General features: G+C 53.3%; 1 protein-coding gene across 1 annotated transcript in view; it reads left to right on the forward strand.

The window, feature by feature from the left end:
* Nucleotides 1-18,893, forward strand: part of LOC142474702 (diacylglycerol O-acyltransferase 1-like) — a 29,726-nt gene extending 10,833 nt beyond the window's left edge. Inside the window, exon 3 of the mRNA XM_075580890.1 lies at nucleotides 17,595-18,893. Coding sequence (XP_075437005.1) covers nucleotides 17,595-17,741 — 147 coding nt within the window. The 3' untranslated portion in view covers nucleotides 17,742-18,893. The remainder of the gene's footprint in view (nucleotides 1-17,594) is intronic.
* The last annotated feature ends 6,555 nt before the right edge of the window (nucleotides 18,894-25,448 follow it).

Genomic DNA, 25,448 nt, shown 5'->3' on the forward strand with positions numbered 1-25,448 from the left:
CAGAAGGATGGGTGTGTGGGGTCTGGGTATGTTACAGGACCCCACACCTCGCTGCCATACAGAAGGATGGGTGTGTGGGGTCTGGGTATGTTACAGGGCCCCACACCTCGCTGCCATACAGAAGGATGGGTGTGTGGGGTCTGGGTATGTTACAGGGCCCCACACCTCGCTGCCATACAGAAGGATGGGTGTGTGGGGTCTGGGTATGTTACAGGGCCCCACACCTCGCTGCCATACAGAAGGATGGGTGTGTGGGGTCTGGGTATGTTACAGGGCCCCACACCTCGCTGCCATACAGAAGGATGGGTGAGTGGGGTCTGGGTATGTTACAGGGCCCCACACCTCGCTGCCATACAGAAGGATGGGTGTGTGGGGTCTGGGTATGTTACAGGGCCCCACACCTCGCTGCCATACAGAAGGATGGGTGTGAGGAGTCTGGGTATGTCACAGGACCCCACACCTCGCTGCCATACAGAAGGATGGGTTTGTGGGGTCTGGGTATGTTACAGGACCCCACACCTCGCTGCCATACAGAAGGATGGGTGTGTGGGGTCTGGGTATGTTACAGGGCCCCACACCTCGCTGCCATACAGAAGGATGGGTGTGAGGAGTCTGGGTATGTCACAGGACCCCACACCTCGCTGCCATACAGAAGGATGGGTTTGTGGGGTCTGGGTATGTTACAGGGCCCCACACCTCGCTGCCATACAGAAGGATGGGTGTGTGGGGTCTGGGTATGTTACAGGGCCCCACACCTCGCTGCCATACAGAAGGATGGGTGTGTGGGGTCTGGGTATGTTACAGGACCCCACACCTCGCTGCCATACAGAAGGATGGGTGTGTGGGGTCTGGGTACGTTACAGGACCCCACACCTCGCTGCCATACAGAAGGATGGGTGTGTGGGGTCTGGGTACGTTACAGGACCCCACACCTCGCTGCCATACAGAAGGATGGGTGTGTGGGGTCTGGGTACGTTACAGGACCCCACACCTCGCTGCCATACAGAAGGATGGGTGTGTGGGGTCTGGGTATGTTACAGGGCCCCACACCTCGCTGCCATACAGAAGGATGGGTGTGTGGGGTCTGGGTATGTTACAGGGCCCCACACCTCGCTGCCATACAGAAGGATGGGTGTGTGGGGTCTGGGTACGTTACAGGACCCCACACCTCGCTGCCATACAGAAGGATGGGTGTGTGGGGTCTGGGTACGTTACAGGACCCCACACCTCGCTGCCATACAGAAGGATGGGTGTGTGGGGTCTGGGTACGTTACAGGACCCCACACCTCGCTGCCATACAGAAGGATGGGTGTGTGGGGTCTGGGTACGTTACAGGACCCCACACCTCGCTGCCATACAGAAGGATGGGTGTGTGGGGTCTGGGTACGTTACAGGACCCCACACCTCGCTGCCATACAGAAGGATGGGTGTGTGGGGTCTGGGTACGTTACAGGGCCCCACACCTCGCTGCCATACAGAAGGATGGGTGTGTGGGGTCTGGGTATGTTACAGGACCCCACACCTCGCTGCCATACAGAAGGATGGGTGTGTGGGGTCTGGGTATGTTACAGGGCCCCACACCTCGCTGCCATACAGAAGGATGGGTGTGTGGAGTCTGGGTATGTTACAGGACCCCACACCTCGCTGCCATACAGAAGGATGGGTGTGTGGGGTCTGGGTATGTTACAGGGCCCCACACCTCGCTGCCATACAGAAGGATGGGTGTGTGGTGTCTGGGTATGTTACAGGGCCCCACACCTCGCTGCCATACAGAAGGATGGGTGTGTGGGGTCTGGGTATGTTACAGGGCCCCACACCTCGCTGCCATACAGAAGGATGGGTGTGTGGGGTCTGGGTATGTTACAGGGCCCCACACCTCGCTGCCATACAGAAGGATGGGTGTGTGGGGTCTGGGTATGTTACAGGGCCCCACACCTCGCTGCCATACAGAAGGATGGGTGTGTGGGGTCTGGGTATGTTACAGGGCCCCACACCTCGCTGCCATACAGAAGGATGGGTGTGTGGGGTCTGGGTATGTTACAGGGCCCCACACCTCGCTGCCATACAGAAGGATGGGTGTGTGGGGTCTGGGTATGTTACGGGTGTGAGGGGTCTGGGTATGTTACAGGGCCCCACACCTCGCTGCCATACAGAAGGATGGGTGTGTGGGGTCTGGGTATGTTACAGGGCCCCACACCTCGCTGCCATACAGAAGGATGTGTGTGTGGGGTCTGGGTATGTTACAGGGCCCCACACCTCGCTGCCATACAGAAGGATGGGTGTGTGGTGTCTGGGTATGTTACAGGGCCCCACACCTCGCTGCCATACAGAAGGATGGGTGTGTGGGGTCTGGGTATGTTACAGGGCCCCACACCTCGCTGCCATACGGAAGGATGGGTGTGTGGGGTCTGGGTATGTTACAGGGCCCCACACCTCGCTGCCATACAGAAGGATGGGTGTGTGGGGTCTGGGTATGTTACAGGGCCCCACACCTCGCTGCCATACAGAAGGATGGGTGTGTGGGGTCTGGGTATGTTACAGGACCCCACACCTCGCTGCCATACAGAAGGATGGGTGTGTGGGGTCTGGGTATGTTACCCACACCTCGCTGCCATACAGAAGGATGGGTGTGTGGGGTCTGGGTATGTTACAGGACCCCACACCTCGCTGCCATACAGAAGGATGGGTGTGTGGGGTCTGGGTATGTTACAGGTCCCACACCTCGCTGCCATACAGAAGGATGGGTGTGTGGGGTCTGGGTATGTTACAGGGCCCCACACCTCGCTGCCATACAGAAGGATGGGTGTGTGGGGTCTGGGTATGTTACAGGACCCCACACCTCGTTGCCATACAGAAGGATGGGTGTGTGGAGTCTGGGTATGTTACAGGACCCCACAGCTCGCTGCCATACAGAAGGATGGGTGTGTGGGGTCTGGGTATGTTACAGGGCCCCACACCTCGCTGCCATACAGAAGGATGGGTGTGTGGGGTCTGGGTATGTTACAGGACCCCACACCTCGCTGCCATACAGAAGGATGGGTGTGTGGGGTCTGGGTATGTTACCCACACCTCGCTGCCATACAGAAGGATGGGTGTGTGGGGTCTGGGTATGTTACAGGGCTCCACACCTCGCTGCCATACAGAAGGATGGGTGTGTGGGGTCTGGGTATGTTACAGGTCCCACACCTCGCTGCCATACAGAAGGATGGGTGTGTGGGGTCTGGGTATGTTACAGGGCCCCACACCTCACTGCCATACAGAAGGATGGGTGTGTGGGGTCTGGGTATGTTACAGGGCCCCACACCTCGCTGCCATACAGAAGGATGGGTGTGTGGGGTCTGGGTATGTTACAGGTCCCACACCTCGCTGCCATACAGAAGGATGGGTGTGTGGGGTCTGGGTATGTTACAGGGCCCCACACCTCGCTGCCATACAGAAGGATGGGTGTGTGGGGTCTGGGTATGTTACAGGACCCCACACCTCGTTGCCATACAGAAGGATGGGTGTGTGGGGTCTGGGTATGTTACAGGTCCCACACCTCGCTGCCATACAGAAGGATGGGTGTGTGGGGTCTGGGTATGTTACAGGGCCCCACACCTCGCTGCCATACAGAAGGATGGGTGTGTGGGGTCTGGGTATGTTACAGGGCCCCACGCCTCGCTGCCATACGGAAGGATGGGTGTGTGGGGTCTGGGTATGTTACAGGGCCCCACACCTCGCTGCCATACAGAAGGATGGGTGTGTGGGGTCTGGGTATGTTACAGGGCCCCACACCTCGCTGCCATACAGAAGGATGGGTGTGTGGGGTCTGGGTATGTTACAGGGCCCCACACCTCGCTGCCATACAGTAGGATGGGTGTGGGGTCTGGGTATGTTACGGGGCCCCACACCTCGCTGCCATACAGAAGGATGGGTGTGTGGGGTCTGGGTATGTTACAGGACCCCACACCTCGCTGCCATACAGAAGGATGGGTGTGTGGAGTCTGGGTATGTTACAGGGCCCCACACCTCGCTGCCATACAGAAGGATGGGTGTGTGGGGTCTGGGTATGTTACAGGGCCCCACACCTCGCTGCCATACAGAAGGATGGGTGTGTGGGGTCTGGGTATGTCACAGGACCCCACACCTCGCTGCCATACAGTAGGATGGGTGTGGGGTCTGGGTATGTTACAGGACCCCACACCTCGCTGCCATACAGAAGGATGGGTGTGTGGGGTCTGGGTATGTTACAGGGCCCCACACCTCGCTGCCATACAGAAGGATGGGTGTGTGGGGTCTGGGTATATTACAGGGCCCCACACCTCGCTGCCATACAGAAGGATGGGTGTGTGGGGTCTGGGTATGTTACAGGGCCCCACACCTCGCTGCCATACAGTAGGATGGGTGTGGGGTCTGGGTATGTTACGGGGCCCCACACCTCGCTGCCATACAGAAGGATGGGTGTGTGGGGTCTGGGTATGTTACAGGACCCCACACCTCGCTGCCATACAGAAGGATGGGTGTGTGGGGTCTGGGTATGTTACAGGACCCCACACCTCGCTGCCATACAGAAGGATGGGTGTGTGGGGTCTGGGTATGTTACAGGGCCCCACACCTCGCTGCCATACAGAAGGATGGGTGTGTGGGGTCTGGGTATGTCACAGGGCCCCACACCTCGCTGCCATACAGAAGGATGGGTGTGTGGGGTCTGGGTATGTTACAGGGCCCCACACCTCGCTGCCATACAGAAGGATGGGTGTGTGGGGTCTGGGTATGTTACAGGACCCCACACCTCGCTGCCATACAGAAGGATGGGTGTGTGGGGTCTGGGTATGTTACAGGGCCCCACACCTCGCTGCCATACAGAAGGATGGGTGTGTGGGGTCTGGGTATGTCACAGGGCCCCACACCTCGCTGCCATACAGAAGGATGGGTGTGTGGGGTCTGGGTATGTTACAGGACCCCACACCTCGCTGCCATACAGAAGGATGGGTGTGTGGGGTCTGGGTATGTTACAGGGCCCCACACCTCGCTGCCATACAGAAGGATGGGTGTGTGGGGTCTGGGTATGTCACAGGGCCCCACACCTCGCTGCCATACAGAAGGATGGGTGTGTGGGGTCTGGGTATGTTACAGGGCCCCACACCTCGCTGCCATACAGAAGGATGGGTGTGTGGGGTCTGGGTATGTTACAGGACCCCACACCTCGCTGCCATACAGAAGGATGGGTGTGTGGGGTCTGGGTACGTTACAGGGCCCCACACCTCGCTGCCATACAGAAGGATGGGTGTGTGGGGTCTGGGTATGTTACAGGGCCCCACACCTCGCTGCCATACAGAAGGATGGGTGTGTGGGGTCTGGGTATGTTACAGGGCCCCACACCTCGCTGCCATACAGAAGGATGGGTGTGTGGGGTCTGGGTATGTTACAGGGCCCCACACCTCGCTGCCATACAGAAGGATGGGTGTGTGGGGTCTGGGTATGTTACAGGGCCCCACACCTCGCTGCCATACAGAAGGATGGGTGTGTGGGGTCTGGGTATGTTACAGGGCCCCACACCTCGCTGCCATACAGAAGGATGGGTGTGTGGGGTCTGGGTATGTTACAGGGCCCCACACCTCGCTGCCATACAGAAGGATGGGTGTGTGGGGTCTGGGTATGTTACAGGACCCCACACCTCGCTGCCATACAGAAGGATGGGTGTGGGGTCTGGGTATGTTACAGGGCCCCACACCTCGCTGCCATACAGAAGGATGGGTGTGTGGGGTCTGGGTATGTTACAGGACCCCACACCTCGCTGCCATACAGAAGGATGGGTGTGTGGGGTCTGGGTATGTTACAGGGCCCCACACCTCGCTGCCATACAGAAGGATGGGTGTGTGGGGTCTGGGTATGTTACAGGGCCCCACACCTCGCTGCCATACAGAAGGATGGGTGTGTGGGGTCTGGGTATGTTACAGGACCCCACACCTCGCAACCATATAGAAGGATGGGTGTGTGGGGTCTGGGTATATTACAGGACCCCACACCTCGCTGCCGTACAGAAGGATGGGTGTGTGGGGTCTGGGTATATTACAGGACCCCACACCTCGCTGCCATACAGAAGGATGGGTGTGTGGGGTCTGGGTATGTTACAGGGCCCCACACCTCGCTGCCATACAGAAGGATGGGTGTGTGGGGTCTGGGTACGTTACAGGACCCCACACCTCGCTGCCATACAGAAGGATGGGTGTGTGGGATCTGGGTATGTTACAGGGCCCCACACCTCGCTGCCATACAGAAGGATGGGTGTGTGGGGTCTGGGTACGTTACAGGGCCCCACACCTCGCTGCCATACAGAAGGATGGGTGTGTGGGGTCTGGGTATGTTACAGGGCCCCTCACCTCGCTGCCGTACAGAAGGATGGGTGTGGGTCTGGGTATATTACAGGGCCCCTCACTTCGCTGCCGTACAGAAGGATGGGTGTGTGGGGTCTGGGTATGTTACAGGACTCCACACCTCGCTGCCATACAGAAGGATGGGTGTGTGGGGTCTGGGTATGTTACAGGACCCCACACCTCGCTGCCGTACAGAAGGATGGGTGTGTGGGGTCTGGGTATGTTACAGGGCCCCACACCTCGCTGCCATACAGAAGGATGGGTGTGTGGGGTCTGGGTATGTTACATGACCCCACACCTCGCTGCCATACAGAAGGATGGGTGTGTGGGGTCTGGGTATGTTACAGGGCCCCACACCTCGCTGCCATACAGAAGGATGGGTGTGTGGGGTCTGGGTATGTTACAGGACCCCACACCTCGCTGCCATACAGAAGGATGGGTGTGTGGGGTCTGGGTATGTTACCCACACCTCGCTGCCATACAGAAGGATGGGTGTGTGGGGTCTGGGTATGTTACAGGACCCCACACCTCGCTGCCATACAGAAGGATGGGTGTGTGGGGTCTGGGTATGTTACAGGTCCCACACCTCGCTGCCATACAGAAGGATGGGTGTGTGGGGTCTGGGTATGTTACAGGGCCCCACACCTCGCTGCCATACAGAAGGATGGGTGTGTGGGGTCTGGGTATGTTACAGGACCCCACACCTCGTTGCCATACAGAAGGATGGGTGTGTGGAGTCTGGGTATGTTACAGGACCCCACAGCTCGCTGCCATACAGAAGGATGGGTGTGTGGGGTCTGGGTATGTTACAGGGCCCCACACCTCGCTGCCATACAGAAGGATGGGTGTGTGGGGTCTGGGTATGTTACAGGACCCCACACCTCGCTGCCATACAGAAGGATGGGTGTGTGGGGTCTGGGTATGTTACCCACACCTCGCTGCCATACAGAAGGATGGGTGTGTGGGGTCTGGGTATGTTACAGGGCTCCACACCTCGCTGCCATACAGAAGGATGGGTGTGTGGGGTCTGGGTATGTTACAGGTCCCACACCTCGCTGCCATACAGAAGGATGGGTGTGTGGGGTCTGGGTATGTTACAGGGCCCCACACCTCGCTGCCATACAGAAGGATGGGTGTGTGGGGTCTGGGTATGTTACAGGGCCCCACACCTCGCTGCCATACAGAAGGATGGGTGTGTGGGGTCTGGGTATGTTACAGGTCCCACACCTCGCTGCCATACAGAAGGATGGGTGTGTGGGGTCTGGGTATGTTACAGGGCCCCACACCTCGCTGCCATACAGAAGGATGGGTGTGTGGGGTCTGGGTATGTTACAGGACCCCACACCTCGTTGCCATACAGAAGGATGGGTGTGTGGGGTCTGGGTATGTTACAGGTCCCACACCTCGCTGCCATACAGAAGGATGGGTGTGTGGGGTCTGGGTATGTTACAGGGCCCCACACCTCGCTGCCATACAGAAGGATGGGTGTGTGGGGTCTGGGTATGTTACAGGGCCCCACGCCTCGCTGCCATACGGAAGGATGGGTGTGTGGGGTCTGGGTATGTTACAGGGCCCCACACCTCGCTGCCATACAGAAGGATGGGTGTGTGGGGTCTGGGTATGTTACAGGGCCCCACACCTCGCTGCCATACAGAAGGATGGGTGTGTGGGGTCTGGGTATGTTACAGGGCCCCACACCTCGCTGCCATACAGTAGGATGGGTGTGGGGTCTGGGTATGTTACGGGGCCCCACACCTCGCTGCCATACAGAAGGATGGGTGTGTGGGGTCTGGGTATGTTACAGGACCCCACACCTCGCTGCCATACAGAAGGATGGGTGTGTGGAGTCTGGGTATGTTACAGGGCCCCACACCTCGCTGCCATACAGAAGGATGGGTGTGTGGGGTCTGGGTATGTTACAGGGCCCCACACCTCGCTGCCATACAGAAGGATGGGTGTGTGGGGTCTGGGTATGTCACAGGACCCCACACCTCGCTGCCATACAGTAGGATGGGTGTGGGGTCTGGGTATGTTACAGGACCCCACACCTCGCTGCCATACAGAAGGATGGGTGTGTGGGGTCTGGGTATGTTACAGGGCCCCACACCTCGCTGCCATACAGAAGGATGGGTGTGTGGGGTCTGGGTATATTACAGGGCCCCACACCTCGCTGCCATACAGAAGGATGGGTGTGTGGGGTCTGGGTATGTTACAGGGCCCCACACCTCGCTGCCATACAGTAGGATGGGTGTGGGGTCTGGGTATGTTACGGGGCCCCACACCTCGCTGCCATACAGAAGGATGGGTGTGTGGGGTCTGGGTATGTTACAGGACCCCACACCTCGCTGCCATACAGAAGGATGGGTGTGTGGGGTCTGGGTATGTTACAGGACCCCACACCTCGCTGCCATACAGAAGGATGGGTGTGTGGGGTCTGGGTATGTTACAGGGCCCCACACCTCGCTGCCATACAGAAGGATGGGTGTGTGGGGTCTGGGTATGTCACAGGGCCCCACACCTCGCTGCCATACAGAAGGATGGGTGTGTGGGGTCTGGGTATGTTACAGGGCCCCACACCTCGCTGCCATACAGAAGGATGGGTGTGTGGGGTCTGGGTATGTTACAGGACCCCACACCTCGCTGCCATACAGAAGGATGGGTGTGTGGGGTCTGGGTATGTTACAGGGCCCCACACCTCGCTGCCATACAGAAGGATGGGTGTGTGGGGTCTGGGTATGTCACAGGGCCCCACACCTCGCTGCCATACAGAAGGATGGGTGTGTGGGGTCTGGGTATGTTACAGGACCCCACACCTCGCTGCCATACAGAAGGATGGGTGTGTGGGGTCTGGGTATGTTACAGGGCCCCACACCTCGCTGCCATACAGAAGGATGGGTGTGTGGGGTCTGGGTATGTCACAGGGCCCCACACCTCGCTGCCATACAGAAGGATGGGTGTGTGGGGTCTGGGTATGTTACAGGGCCCCACACCTCGCTGCCATACAGAAGGATGGGTGTGTGGGGTCTGGGTATGTTACAGGACCCCACACCTCGCTGCCATACAGAAGGATGGGTGTGTGGGGTCTGGGTACGTTACAGGGCCCCACACCTCGCTGCCATACAGAAGGATGGGTGTGTGGGGTCTGGGTATGTTACAGGGCCCCACACCTCGCTGCCATACAGAAGGATGGGTGTGTGGGGTCTGGGTATGTTACAGGGCCCCACACCTCGCTGCCATACAGAAGGATGGGTGTGTGGGGTCTGGGTATGTTACAGGGCCCCACACCTCGCTGCCATACAGAAGGATGGGTGTGTGGGGTCTGGGTATGTTACAGGGCCCCACACCTCGCTGCCATACAGAAGGATGGGTGTGTGGGGTCTGGGTATGTTACAGGGCCCCACACCTCGCTGCCATACAGAAGGATGGGTGTGTGGGGTCTGGGTATGTTACAGGGCCCCACACCTCGCTGCCATACAGAAGGATGGGTGTGTGGGGTCTGGGTATGTTACAGGACCCCACACCTCGCTGCCATACAGAAGGATGGGTGTGGGGTCTGGGTATGTTACAGGGCCCCACACCTCGCTGCCATACAGAAGGATGGGTGTGTGGGGTCTGGGTATGTTACAGGACCCCACACCTCGCTGCCATACAGAAGGATGGGTGTGTGGGGTCTGGGTATGTTACAGGGCCCCACACCTCGCTGCCATACAGAAGGATGGGTGTGTGGGGTCTGGGTATGTTACAGGGCCCCACACCTCGCTGCCATACAGAAGGATGGGTGTGTGGGGTCTGGGTATGTTACAGGACCCCACACCTCGCAACCATATAGAAGGATGGGTGTGTGGGGTCTGGGTATATTACAGGACCCCACACCTCGCTGCCGTACAGAAGGATGGGTGTGTGGGGTCTGGGTATATTACAGGACCCCACACCTCGCTGCCATACAGAAGGATGGGTGTGTGGGGTCTGGGTATGTTACAGGGCCCCACACCTCGCTGCCATACAGAAGGATGGGTGTGTGGGGTCTGGGTACGTTACAGGACCCCACACCTCGCTGCCATACAGAAGGATGGGTGTGTGGGATCTGGGTATGTTACAGGGCCCCACACCTCGCTGCCATACAGAAGGATGGGTGTGTGGGGTCTGGGTATGTTACAGGGCCCCTCACCTCGCTGCCGTACAGAAGGATGGGTGTGGGTCTGGGTATATTACAGGGCCCCTCACTTCGCTGCCGTACAGAAGGATGGGTGTGTGGGGTCTGGGTATGTTACAGGACTCCACACCTCGCTGCCATACAGAAGGATGGGTGTGTGGGGTCTGGGTATGTTACAGGACCCCACACCTCGCTGCCGTACAGAAGGATGGGTGTGTGGGGTCTGGGTATGTTACAGGGCCCCACACCTCGCTGCCATACAGAAGGATGGGTGTGTGGGGTCTGGGTATGTTACATGACCCCACACCTCGCTGCCATACAGAAGGATGGGTGTGTGGGGTCTGGGTATGTTACCCACACCTCGCTGCCATACAGAAGGATGGGTATGTTACAGGACCCCACACCTCGCTGCCATACAGAAGGATGGGTGTGTGGGGTCTGGGTATGTTACAGGTCCCACACCTCGCTGCCATACAGAAGGATGGGTGTGTGGGGTCTGGGTATGTTACAGGGCCCCACACCTCGCTGCCATACAGAACGATGGGTGTGTGGGGTCTGGGTATGTTACAGGACCCCACACCTCGCTGCCATACAGAAGGATGGGTGTGTGGGGTCTGGGTATGTTACAGGGCCCCACACCTCGCTCCCGTACAGAAGGATGGGTGTGTGGGGTCTGGGTATGTTACAGGACCCCACACCTCGCTTCCGTACAGAAGGATGGGTGTGTGGGGTCTGGGTATGTTACAGGTCCCACACCTCGCTGCCATACAGAAGGATGGGTGTGTGGGGTCTGGGTATGTTACAGGGCCCCACACCTCGCTTCCGTACAGAAGGATGGGTGTGTGGGGTCTGGGTATGTTACAGGGCCCCACACCTCGCTGCCATACAGAAGGATGGGTGTTTGGGGTCTGGGTATGTTACAGGGCCCCACACCTCGCTGCCGTACAGAAGGATGGGTGTGTGGGGTCTGGGTATGTTACAGGGCCCCACACCTCGCTGCCATACAGAAGGATGGGTGTTTGGGGTCTGGGTATGTTACAGGGCCCCACACCTCGCTGCCGTACAGAAGGATGGGTGTGTGGGGTCTGGGTATGTTACAGGGCCCCACACCTCGCTGCCATACAGAAGGATGGGTGTGTGGAGTCTGGGTATGTTACAGGGCCCCACACCTCGCTGCCATACAGAAGGATGGGTGTGTGGGGTCTGGGTATGTTACAGGGCCCCACACCTCGCTGCCATACAGAAGGATGGGTTTGTGGGGTCTGGGTATGTTACAGGACCCCACACCTCGCTGCCATACAGAAGGATGGGTGTGTGGGGTCTGGGTATATTACAGGACCCCACACCTCGCTGCCGTACAGAAGGATGGGTGTGTGGGGTCTGGGTATATTACAGGACCCCACACCTCGCTGCCATACAGAAGGATGGGTGTGTGGGGTCTGGGTATGTTACAGGACCCCACACCTCGCTGCCATACAGAAGGATGGGTGTGTGGGGTCTGGGTATGTTACAGGACCCCACACCTCGCTGCCATACAGAAGGATGGGTGTGTGGGGTCTGGGTATGTTACAGGTCCCCACACCTCGCTGCCATACAGAAGGATGGGTGTGTGGGGTCTGGGTATGTTACAGGACTCCACACCTCGCTGCCGTACAGAAGGATGGGTGTGTGGGGTCTGGGTACGTTACAGGACCCCACACCTCGCTGCCATACAGAAGGATGGGTGTGTGGGGTCTGGGTACGTTACAGGACCCCACACCTCGCTGCCATACAGAAGGATGGGTGTGTGGTGTCTGGGTATGTTACAGGTCCCACACCTCGCTGCCGTACAGAAGGATGGGTGTGTGGGGTCTGGGTACGTTACAGGACCCCACACCTCGCTGCCGTACAGAAGGATGGGTGTGTGGGGTCTGGGTATGTTACAGGGCCCCACACCTCGCTGCCATACAGAAGGATGGGTGTGTGGTATCTGGGTATGTTACAGGGCCCCACACCTCGCTGCCATACAGAAGGATGGGTGTGTGGGGTCTGGGTATGTTACAGGACCCCACACCTCGCTGCCATACAAAAGGATGGGTGTGTGGAGTCTGGGTATGTTACAGGACCCCACACCTCGCTGCCATACAGAAGGATGGGTGTGTGGGGTCTGGGTATGTTACAGGACCCCACACCTCGCTGCCATACAGAAGGATGGGTGTGTGGGGTCTGGGTATGTTACAGGGCCCCACACCTCGCTGCCATACAGAAGGATGGGTGTGTGGGGTCTGGGTATGTTACAGGACCCCACACCTCGCTGCCGTACAGAAGGATGGGTGTGTGGGGTCTGGGTATATTACAGGACCCCACACCTCGCTGCCATACAGAAGGATGGGTGTGTGGGGTCTGGGTATATTACAGGGCCCCACACCTCGCTGCCGTACAGAAGGATGGGTGTGTGGGGTCTGGGTATATTACAGGGCCCCTCACCTCGCTGCCGTACAGAAGGATGGGTGTGGGGTCTGGGTATATTACAGGGCCCCTCACTTCGCTGCCGTACAGAAGGATGGGTGTGTGGGGTCTGGGTATATTACAGGACCCCACACCTCGCTGCCGTACAGAAGGATGGGTGTGGGGTCTGGGTATATTACAGGGCCCCACACCTCGCTGCCGTACAGAAGGATGGGTGTGTGGGGTCTGGGTATATTACAGGGCCCCTCACCTCGCTGCCATACAGAAGGATGGGTGTGTGGGGTCTGGGTATGTTACAGGGCCCCACACCTCGCTGCCATACAGAAGGATGGGTGTGTGGGGTCTGGGTATGTTACAGGACCCCACACCTCGCTGCCATACAGAAGGATGGGTGTGTGGGGTCTGGGTATGTTACAGGACCCCACACCTCGCTGCCATACAGAAGGATGGGTGTGTGGGGTCTGGGTATGTTACATGACCCCACACCTCGCTGCCATACAGAAGGATGGGTGTGTGGGGTCTGGGTATGTTACAGGGCCCCACACCTCGCTGCCATACGGAAGGATGGGTGTGTGGGGTCTGGGTATGTTACATGACCCCACACCTCGCTGCCATACAGAAGGATGGGTGTGATGATGCTGTTGAATATTTTCTCCCAGATTCTTATTGGTGGTTTGAGGTGGTACATCTGTTTCCTTATTGCATAAAATGCTCTGTGGGCTTCTCCTTCAGTGTATTTATGGCCAGGTTGAATTTCCCTGATGAGCTGATTGTTAGACCAAGGTATGTGTAGCTCGCTGTCTGTTCCAGTGCATTGTCATCCAGTGTGAATTGAGATACTGCTGCGGCCGAGTTTATTTGAGCATTTGCCCGTTCTCGGCCGCAGCATTAACCTGGCGCGCGCCGGAGGGTGCCGGGCGCGCGCCGAAGCCGCGGAGGAGCGCCCTCCGATCGGGGCTTTCTCCCTCCCGCTGCCGGGTCCGCCGGGTCCCCCGGAACCCCCTGCCGCCGTCCCACACATTGCGGGACACCAGGGCTCCCTCGGGGAGCCCTGGACGCGCGTGCAGGGGGCGCAGGCACCCGATGACGCGTGACCGCGCGTCGATGACGCGCGGCATCCCCCGGCTTGCGGAGCTAGCCGCACTCAAATAAAATGTGCCTCCTCTGTATGGTTGGATGTTTTTAGATTTTTTCTGGAATACCATTATTCTGTTTTTTTTCTAGGTTCACAGAGAGTGCCCAGGTCTGGCTGAATTTTTCTAGTATTGCCAGTTTCTGTTGGAGGCCCTGTGCTGTTGGAGGCCCTGTCCTGTTGGAGGCCCTGTCCTGTTGGAGGCCCTGTGCTGTTGGAGGCCCTGTCCTGTTGGAGGCCTTGTTCTGTTGGAGACAGCAGGAGCAGGTCGTCTGCGTATAGTAGAGACTTAATCTCAGTTCCAGCCAAGTTGAGCCCAGGTGCTGAGGAGGATACTAGGGCTGCTGCGAGCTCATTGATGTAGATGTTAAACAGTGTGGGACTCGGGCTGTAGCGACACACACACACAGTGACACACACACACAGTGACACACACACACAGTGACACACACACAGTGACACACACACACAGTGACACACACACAGTGACACACACCTTCTGTGGGACTCGGGCTGCAGCCCTGTCTAACTCCACGGCCTTGATGGAAGAAGTCTGTCCTTTAGTTATTTACTTTCACGCAGCATTTGTTTCCGAGTACATACTTTTGATCGTGTCGTATGTTCTCCCCCCTATTCCGCTCTCTAGTATTTTCAGCAATAGGCCTGGATGCCAGATGGAGTCGAAGGCCTTTTTTGAAGTCCACAAAGCAAGCAAAGATTTTGCCCTTGTTGGTGTTGTGGACGTGTTTATTGATCGGGCTGTGTAGGGTATAGATGTGGTCCGTGGTGCGGTGGTTTGGCAGGAAGCCTGTCTGGCTCTTACTCAGTACACTCTGCTCTGTCAGGAAGGTGAGGATCCTGCTGTGGGACAGTTTCCCCAGGGTGCTGCTGACACAGATTCCTCTGTAATTGGATGGGTCCATCCTGTCTCCTTTCTTGTGCATAGGGGTTATCAGTCCTTCGTTCCACCGTTCAGGGAAGTAGCCAGTAGTGAGGACCAGGTTGAACATTTTCAGTGTTGCTTCTTGTATAGATGGATTGCTATACTTCAGCATCTCTTGTAGAATGCCATCTGGTCCGCTGGCTTTCTTGGTTTTTATTTGTTTTATTTTTTCTTTTATTTCCTGGATTGTGATTGGTATGTCCAGGGGTTTTTGGTTATCTTTTATAGTGTTCTCCAGAGATGTTTGTTTGTTTATTTGAGGATTTGTTTTTGTTCTTGCGTCAGGTTTTCTTCTGGGATTTCTTGGTAAAGGTCCTCGAAGTAGTTTTTCCAGATGTTGCCGTTCTGAATGGCCAGGTGTCTGTTATTCTGCTTTGTATCCAGATGTTTCCAGGTTTGCCAGAAAGTATTTTCATCCAATGCTTCTTCAATTCTTTCTAGTTTTTTGGCAATGTGGTTGTGTTTTTTCTTCCTTAGGGAGTGCCTGTAGTGCTTCGGGTGTTGGTGGTACCTCATTCGCAGTTCTGTATTGTTTGGGTCTCTGTGTTTTTGGTTTGATATTGTTCGCAGGCTTTTTCTAAGGGTCGACACAGAAGCCCGATGCTACATCCAACATGACAGAAATACACAGTAAAATACTTATATATTCTCTTGAAATAGGGTCATTTAGTTTAACCCTTTGGCCAAAGCGTTGTAAGCTTGCGAGCCACGTCAAGGCAGACACCTGTTCGCAAGTCCTAACACTACCAGATAAAATACTAATATACCTCTATTAGGATTCAAATTCTCATTTACCTCTATTAGGAGGGAGAAAGACCACAGTGGGTCTATATCAAGCAGAATGAGGAACTTGCAAACTAGGGAGGTGGGGAGGGGCGGGCTTAAAACCTGGGAAGGAGGAGCCACTAACCTCCACCAGCTGGAACAGCTGAGAATGGGGTTTCCAAAAAGAGCTTGCTGGGGTTCTGTGTTTTGTTAACCCTTTTTCTAAGGGTGTTACATTCCTTATCAAACCATTTTTCTTTGATTTTGTCATTTGTTGTTGGTCTGTTAGGGCTAGTTTTTTTCAGGTTTGATTTCTTTGCTATTAGATGGAATATTTTGCTGAGATTTCTTACTGCCAGGTTTACACCGTGTTTGTTCTGCTCGTAGTTTGTGTCCTGGAAGCTTTGGAGTAGGTTTCCACTTCTGAGCTGTTGATTGTTTCTGTGTATGTCGCGAGGCTCTGTTTTGTCCATTTGTAGGTGGCTTTCAGGCTATGAAGGTTGGAGAGGGGTTTTTGTGTTGTGCTTGGTTGGTCTGTTCTCTTAATAAAGAGCAGGGTTTGATTGTGGTCTGATAGGGGTGATGCTGGTGTAACTATGAAAGCACTGATGGCTTGTGGGTCTATGTCGGTTATTGCGTAGTCCACTACGCTGCTGCCCAGCACAGAGCTATATGTGTATCTACCCAAAGAGTCTCCTCTTGTCCGTCCATTGATAATGTACAGTCCCAGACCGCGACACAGGTTTAGGAGCTCTTTACCATTTTTGTTTGTTGCACTGTCGTAGCTGTTTCTTTGACGTGTCACAGAGCTATGACATGTGTCATTTCCAAAGATGTAGTTATTTCCATCTGAAGATATGTAGTCCTGTTCTCTGCCTGTTCTGGCGTTCAGGTCTCCACATATCAGCACTTTACCCAGGGTCTGAAAATGGATTGCCTCTGTCTGCAGGGTCTCGAAGATGTCTGGATTGTAGTATGGGGAGTCGGAGGGGGGGATGTATGCTGCACATAGGTATGTGTCATATAGATGGGTGAACATGAAGCCTTTTATTTGTAGCCATAAGTGGCTATCTCCTCTCTTCATTGGGTTTATTTGGCTGTTAAGCTCCTCTTTGTACCTTATTATAATTCCTCCTGAATGACAGCCTCGTTTCACACCTTTGTGTTTTTGGGCTGGGACTAGGAGCTGCCTATAACCCATAGGTATGGTAGACATCTCCTCCCATTGGATCCATGTGTTGTGGAGAATAAAAATGTCTACATTTGTCAAATTGTTTATGAAGTCTGGATCTTGTGGTTTAGAACCAAATGCTAACGCATTCAGGCCCTGAATGTTCCAGCTGCTAATTTTAAAAGATCTCATCTTGGATACTCTATAAGTTAATATCTCTCTCTCTCAATCTCTCTCTCTCTCTCTCTCCATCTCTCTCTCTCTCTCTCTCCATCTCTCTTTATCTCTCTCTCTCTCTCTTTATCTCTCTCCATCTCTCTCACTCTCTCTCTCTCTTCGTCTCTCTCTCTCTTCATCTCTCTCTCTCTCTCTCAATCTCTCTCTCTCTCTCTCCATCTCTCTCTCTTTATCTCTCTCTCTCTCTCTCTTTATCTCTCTCCATCTCTCTCACTCTCTCTCTCTCTTCGTCTCTCTCTCTCTTCATCTCTCTCTCTCTCTCTCTTCATCTGTCTCTCTCTCTCTTCATCTGTCTCTCTCTCTCTTCATCTGTCTCTCTCTCTCTTCATCTGTCTCTCTCTCTCTCTTCATCTCTCTCCATCTATCTCTCTCCATCTCTCTCTCTCCAGATCCCGCTGGCCTGGTTTGTGGGGAGGTTTCTGAGAGGTAATTACGGGAATGCAGCTGTGTGGATCTCTCTGATCATCGGGCAGCCGATCGCCGTGCTTATGTATGTGCACGATTACTATATCCTGAACCACGAGAGGGGCCCCTGATCCTCCTCACTCTCAATCCTGGGGCTGTCAGCAGTGCAGGATCTGAGAGGGGATGTTCCTGAATCCTCCTGCAAACGGATTAATCTCTGATCAATGTGAGTGCGCCAGTGCAGGAGGGCATTAGTGTCCCAGGGGGAAGGGGGACAGTATGATGGGCATTAACTTCCCCACCTTCTACTTCCGGATCCTGGTGGGTTTCTCAGTCCACCCCAACTCCGTCCAAGTCCCGCTCTGCACCTCCATCCACCCTCACTCCTCTTGGACTCCATTACATCCCAAGACCTTCTCTGCACCTCCATCCACTCTAACGCCGTCCAAGACCTGTTCCGCACCTCCATCCAGATTCTCGATCAGTCTAAGACCTGCTCCGCACCTCCGTCCACCCTAACTCAGTCCAAGACCTGCTCCGCGCCTCCGTCCAGATTCCTGATCAGTCCAAGACCTGCTCCGCACCTCTATCCAGATTCCTGATCAATCAAAGACCTGCTCCGCACCTCCATCCAGATTCCTGATCAATCCAATACCTGCTCCGCACCTCCATCCAGATTCTCGATCAGTCCAAGACCTTCTCCGCATCTCCATCCAGATTCCTGATCAGTCCAAGACCTGCTCCGCACCTCCATCCAGATTCCTGATCAGTCCAAGACCTTCTCCGCGTCTCCATCCAGATTCTCGATCAGTCCAAGACCTTCTCCGCACCTCCATCCAGATTCTCGATCAGTCCAAGACCTTCTCCGCACCTCCATCCAGATTCTCGATCAGTCCAAGACCTTCTCCGCACCTCCATCCAGATTCCTGATCAGTCCAAGACCTTCTCCGCGTCTCCATCCAGATTCTCGATCAGACCAAGACCTGCGCCGCGCCTCCGTCTGCCTTGATCACGGAGCCCCTGATTGTTGGTGTTGGGGCGTCCTATCTTTAACAGTGGCGTGGCTCTCTTCTCCTGCCCTTCACGTGCTGCTCTCCCACTTAATGCTGGACGTTTTTTTAACTCCCCTGAGTGTCTGGAGACCACAGGCTGTGTCAGGCTGTGTCTGTCTGTCTGCGTGTCTGTCTGTCCTGCTTCCAGGTACATTGACGTGATGTTGGGAGCCTCACGCCCGACTTGGCCTGTGCCATATACCCTGTGATTAAACCATTTGTTTTCCAAGAGCCGTGTCCCAGAATTCCATGTATGCCGTGACTGAGATCCATAGCAGCATGTCATATACACACATCACTGTCTCGCAGAGCTTACACTCTAATATGCACACGGGGCTCTCATACCAACGACACTGGTAAATATAGTGGTGTTACTTCAGAAGACTTTTTGTTAGTCGTATTTACCCCGCCGCTGTGTTTTATGCTGTAGCACTGCTTAGTAGAAGTGGCACATCGAGTGGAGTGTGTGGGGAGGGGGGGAGAGTGGAGAGAATGAGCCACTGGCGCTGAAACACGATTTACAAACTCTTGCTCGAGCGCACACAGAGGCGCGGTATCTGTTACCGCGTGATCAGCCTCCGGCAGAGTCCAATAAAGAGGAAGAAAACATAGAACCAGCGGATAGCCATACGGAGATAACCGGGCACAAATATATTTTATTTAAGCCATGTTAAAAGGAAAGTGAACATCCACCAACGCGTTTTGCAACCGTTACTTCATCAAGGCGTGACCAGTATTATTAAAAACAAACGTTAAACCCCTCCATTGTCATTGACCGTGTCATCTGCAAGGCATCATGCGTCAGGGCGCAAGACAACTATCAGAAGGGTCAATAACATCACCATGGTAACCATACACAAACCGCATAACTTGAAGTGTAGTATGTATGTCTTTATTTATATAGCGCCATTAATGTACATAGCGCGTCACAGCAGTAATACATGTGATAATCATATAAATAACAAATGATATAAGTAACACATAATGGGGAGATGTGCTTCAGACATACTGTAAGTAACATTTAGGAAAAGGAGTCCCTGCTCCGAAGAGCTTACAATCGAATTGGTAGGTAGGGAGAACGTACAGAGACAGTAGGAGGGAGTTCTGGTAAGTGCGTCTGCAGGGGGCCAAGCTTTATGTATGAGGTGTTAATTATCAGCCATCGAGCTACTCATATGCTTCCTTAAGCAGGTGTGTTTTAAGGTGGGTCTTAAAGGTGGATAGAGAAGGTGCTAGTCGGGTACTGAGGGGAAGGGCATTCCAGAGGTGTGGGGCAGTCAATGAGAAAGGTTTAAGGCGGGAGAGGGCTTTAGATACAAAGGGGGTAGAGAGAAGACATCTTTGAGAAGAACGCAAGAGTTGGGATTGTGCATAGCGAGAAATTGGGGCTGAGATGTAAGGAGGGGCAGAAGAGTGTAAAGCTTTAAAAGTGAGGAGAAGAATGGCGTGTAAGATGCGGGATTTGATCGGAAGCCAAGAGAGGGATTTCAGCAGGGGAGACGCTGAGACAGATCTAGGAAATAGAGTAATTCTGGCAGCAGCGTTTAGGATAGATTGTAGGGGAGACAGGTGAGAGGCAGGAAGGCCGGACAGCAGGAGGTTACAGTAATCAAGACGGGAGAGAATGAGGGTCTGTGTCGAGCAACAGAGGAAAGGGTGTATCTTAGTAATATTGCAGAGGAGAAAACGTCAGTTGTGTGCTACCTTTTGAATGTGAGAAGAAAATGTGAGAGAAGAGTCGAGTGTGACCCCTAGGCAGCGTGCTTGGGCTACTAGGTGAAAGTCACGGGAAACCAGGGTTATCAACACCTTTTTATACCAGGATCATATGATTTGAGCAAAGCAAGGAGATAAAATAAATTGTAATTTATTTCAGGAAAAAACATACACACAATGTAACACAATTTCAACAGTTAGCCCTGTTTCCAGTAAGTGGGTTAACGAAGGAGCCCTTTCCAATGACCGGGATGTACTCACAGAATCCTGGTACTGATTTCGGCATGCAACGCCAGCCACGACCGCTACGTTCTCAAAAAGTGGGACGTAGAAAATGTTCTCACTCAAAATCTTTGGTCTGTACCACAGGTTTAAGGTCAGGGGAAAAAAAGTACATTTGTGTGTCATCAGCATAGAGCGGATATTTGAACCCAATAGATGTAATTAGGTCACCTAGAGAGAGTGTGTAAAGATAAGGGGTCTCAGGACAGAGCCCTGGGGTACCCCACAGAGATCGACAGAGGAGGTGTTTGCAAAAGAGACACTGAAAGTACGATGGGAGAGGTAGGAGGAGATCCAGGATAGAGCTTTGTTACGAATGCCAAGAGTATGGAGAATGTGAAGGAGAAGAGGGTGGTCCACGGTGTCAAATGCTGCAGAGAGGTCGAGTAATATGAGCAGAGTGTAATGACCTCTGTCTTTGGCAGCATGGAGGTCGTCAGTTATTTTAGTGAGGGCTGTTTCCGTGGAGTGAGCAGTGCGGAAGCCAGATTGTAGCGGGTCTAGGAGAGAATAGGTGTTGAGAAAGTGGAGCAAGCGAGAGAATTCAAGACGTTCAAGGAGTTTGGAGGCAAAAGGCAGGAGGGAGACAGGTCGATAGTTAGAAAGACAGGTAGGGTCAAGCTTGCTGTTTTTGAGTAATGGTATAACGGTTGCATGTTTGAAGGAGGAGGGAAATGTTCCAGAGTAGAGGGAGGAGTTAATGTGTGTGAGTGTAGGGATTATAGTAGGAGCAAGCTGTTTTAGGAGATGGGAGGGAATGGGGTCAAGAGGGCAAGTGGTAGAGCAGGCCTGCATAACTCCAGTCCTCGAGGGCTGCAAACAGGCCAGGTTTTCAGGATATCCCTACTTCAGCACAGCTGGCTCAATTAGTGGCTCAGTCATATTGAGCCAGCAGTGCTGAAGTAGGGACATTCTGAAAACCTGGCCTGTTAGCAGCCCTCGAGGGCTGGAGTTGTGCAGGCCTGTGGTAGAGGGAGAGGAGGCGATCAGCAGTGCCACATCCTCCCCTATGACAGCGGATACAGAGTCAAGGAAGGCAGGAGTAACGCGGGGCGTAGTGACAAATAAGAACTAGAAGAGCGCATCATTTGTATGGTAACCATAGAGACGGTGATACACTGCGCAAAACCAGCCTAATCACCGGATACAACAAAAAGAAAACTAACTGCAATGTAACATAACAATCAACACCTAGAAAACCTAGTAATTATTACATTCAGGGAAATTCTACATTATTACATAGAATATATATTGGGTAATCTTAAGGGTTTTTTTTATTTTCATTTTCATACATAATTGCATAAACATTCGCTATAATATTACATCTATTCACTTTCACAATAAATGACTTATTTTAATAAACACATTAACATTCACTATCAATTATTTTTATTCTTATCACCAACATAAATTATTTGCTTTGTTATCAAAGTTAATATATTTATTCACATCACACAGCACGCTGTTCCTTTATACTTTAGATACGTGTTCCCATTTTCACCTCTGAGTCTTTATTTTAGCATGTTTGTACCCTACAGCTACACACATTTGTATCATTAATTTAATTATTTTATTTGCAATGATTTTTTTGGGTTTATTTTCCTGTTTTATGATATTTATATATTGCTGTATACTGTATGTTTGAATGGTTGATTTAATTACTCACAGCAGATGTGGTGCCTATATTTAAAAAGGGAGCTAGATCACAACCGGGGAATTATAGACCTGTAAGCCTGACTTCAATAGTAGGGAAACTTCTCGAAGGTTTAATACGGGATAATATTCAGGAATACCTAATGGAAAATAAAATTATTAGTAATAGTCAGCATGGATTTATGAAGGATAGATCATGCCAAACTAACCTTATTTGTTTCTTTGAGGAGGTAAGTAGGAATTTAGACCAGGGTAATGCCGTTGATGTGGTCTACTTAGATTTTGCAAAGGCTTTTGATACGGTTTCACACAAGAGGTTGGTGTACAAAATAAAGAAAATTGGACTCAGTAATAATATATGCACCTGGATTGAAAACTGGTTAAAGGACAGACAACAGAGGGTTGTCATAAATGGAACTTTTTCAGGTTGGGCTAAAGTCGTGAGTGGAGTACCTCAGGGATCGGTACTGGGACCCCTGCTTTTTAACTTGTTTATTAATGACCTTGAGGTTGGGATCAAGAGCAAAGTCTCCATCTTTGCTAATGATACTAAATTGTGTAAGGTAATAGAATCAGAGCAGGATGTAATTTCTCTTCAGAAGGACTTGGAGAGACTGGAAACGTGGGCAGGTAAATGGCAAATGAGGTTTAATACAGATAAATGTAAGGTTATGCATTTGGGATGCAAGAATAAACAGGCGACTTACAAATTAAATGGAGATATATTGGGGGAATCCTTGATGGGGAAGGATTTAGGAGTGCTTGTAGACAGCAGGCTTAGCAATAGTGCCCAATGTCATGCAGTAGCTGCAAAGGCAAACAAGATCTTATCTTGCATCAAACGGGCAATGGATGGAAGGGAAGTAAACATAATTATGCCCCTTTACAAAGCATTAGTAAGACCACACCTTGAATATGGAGTACAATTTTGGGCACCAATCCTAAGAAAAGACATTATGGAACTAGAGAGAGTGCAGAGAAGAGCCACCAAATTAATAAAGGGGATGGACAATCCAACTTATGAGGAGAGGCTAGCTAAATTAGATTTATTTACATTAGAAAAGAGGCGTCTAAGAGGGGATATGATAACTATATACAAATATATTCAGGGACAATACAAGGAGCTTTCAAAAGAACTATTCATCCCACGGGCAGTACTAAGGACTCGGGGCCATCCCCTAAGGTTGGAGGAAAGGAGATTTCACCAACAACAAAGGAAAGGGTTCTTTACAGTAAGGGCAGTTACAGTGTGGGATTCATTACCCATGGAGACTGTGATGGCAGATACAATAGATTTGTTCAAAAAAAAGGTTGGACATCTTTTTAGATGGGAAAGGTATACAGGGATATACCAAATAAGTATACATGGGAAGGATGTTGATCCAGGGAGTAATCCGATTGCCAATTCTTGGAGTCAGGAAGGAATTTATTTTCCCGTTATGAGATATTATTGGAAGATATGACTCTGGGGTTGTGTGTTTGCCTTCCTCTGGATCAGTAAGTAAGTATAGATATAGGATAAAGTATCTGTCATCTAAATTTAGCATAGGTTGGACTTGATGGACGTACGTCTTTTTTCAACCTCATCTACTGTGTAACTATGTAACTATGTAACTATGTAACTATGTAACACATGAATGCACTTGCATGATTCTGATTATTTCAATTGAAATTAGGCAAGGTGCGTACGTACGCACACGCACACACACGCACACACACACACACACACGTACGTGTACGTACGTGCACCCCCATACTGTATGCCCCTGAGGAAATCGCCGACAGCGCAACGAAACACATATGGTTGTTTTCTATTGTAGTTTGTCACGGTGTCACGCTGCGACTAGCCCCTCCCCCCACACGTGAACCTGGAGCTCAGCGCTGTAGGAGGTCCTGTACCAGGACGTGCTGTGGGGTCGGACCCACGGATCTCTGACTGCCAGCTCTGCCCGTGCGGTGTGTTTGCTACTGAGCTCCTTCCATCTCTGCTCCAGCGACACACAAGGATTCTGCTACCGGCGCGCTGTGCTTTACGCTCCCTGTGTCACGTTATACAAAGTGCGCGTTATACAAAGTGCGCATTATACAAAGTGCGCGTTATACAAAGTGCGCGTTATACAAAGTGCGCGTTATACAAAGTGCGCGTTATACAAAGTGCGCGTTATACAAAGTGCGCGTTATACAAAGTGCGCGTTATACAAAGTGCGCGTTATACAAAGTGCGCGTTATACAAAGTGCGCGTTATACAAAGTGCGCGTTATACAAAGTGCGCGTTATACAAAGTGCGCGTTACACTACTGCACGTGAGTGTGCGGTTTTATCGTTCTCTCCATAACCAATACTGTCCTCCCGCGCACAGCTTCTTCCCCTGCCCTCCCGCGCACAGCTTCTTCCCCTGTCCTCCCACGCACAGCTTCTTCCCCTGCCCTCCCGCGCACAGCTTCTTCATCCCGTGCACAGCTTCTTCCCCTGTCCTCCCGCGCACAGCTTTTTCCCCTGCCCTCCCGCGCACAGCTTCTTCCCCTGCCCTCCCGCGCACAGCTTCTTCCCCTGCCCTCCCGCGCACAGCTTCTTCCCCTGCCCTCCCGCGCACAGCTTCTTCCCCTGCCCTCCCGCGCACAGCTTCTTCCCCTGCCCTCCCACGCACAGCTTCTTCCCCTGCCCTCCCGCGCACAGCTTCTTCCCCTGTCCTCCCGCGCACAGCTTCTTCCCCTGTCCTCCCGCGCACAGCTTCTTCCCCTGCCCTCCCACGCACAGCTTCTTCCCCTGTCCTCCCGCGCACAGCTTCTTCACCTGCCCTCCCGCGCACAGCTTCTTCCCCTGCCCTCCCGCGCACAGCTTCTTCCCCTGCCCTCCCGCGCACAGCTTCTTCCCCTGCCCTCCCACGCACAGCTTCTTCCCCTGTCCTCCCGCGCACAGCTTCTTCCCCTGCCCTCCCGCGCACAGCTTCTTCCCCTGTCCTCCCGCGCACAGCTTCTTCCCCTGTCCTCCCGCGCACAGCTTCTTCCCCTGCCCTCCCGCGCACAGCTTCTTCCCCTGCCCTCCCGCGCACAGCTTCTTCCCCTGCCCTCCCGCGCACAGCTTCTTCCCCTGCCCTCCCGCGCACAGCTTCTTCCCCTGCCCTCCCGCGCACAG

The sequence above is a fragment of the Ascaphus truei genome, chromosome 2 (genome assembly GCF_040206685.1).
Source record: "Ascaphus truei isolate aAscTru1 chromosome 2, aAscTru1.hap1, whole genome shotgun sequence".
Taxonomy (NCBI): Eukaryota; Metazoa; Chordata; class Amphibia; order Anura; family Ascaphidae; genus Ascaphus; species Ascaphus truei.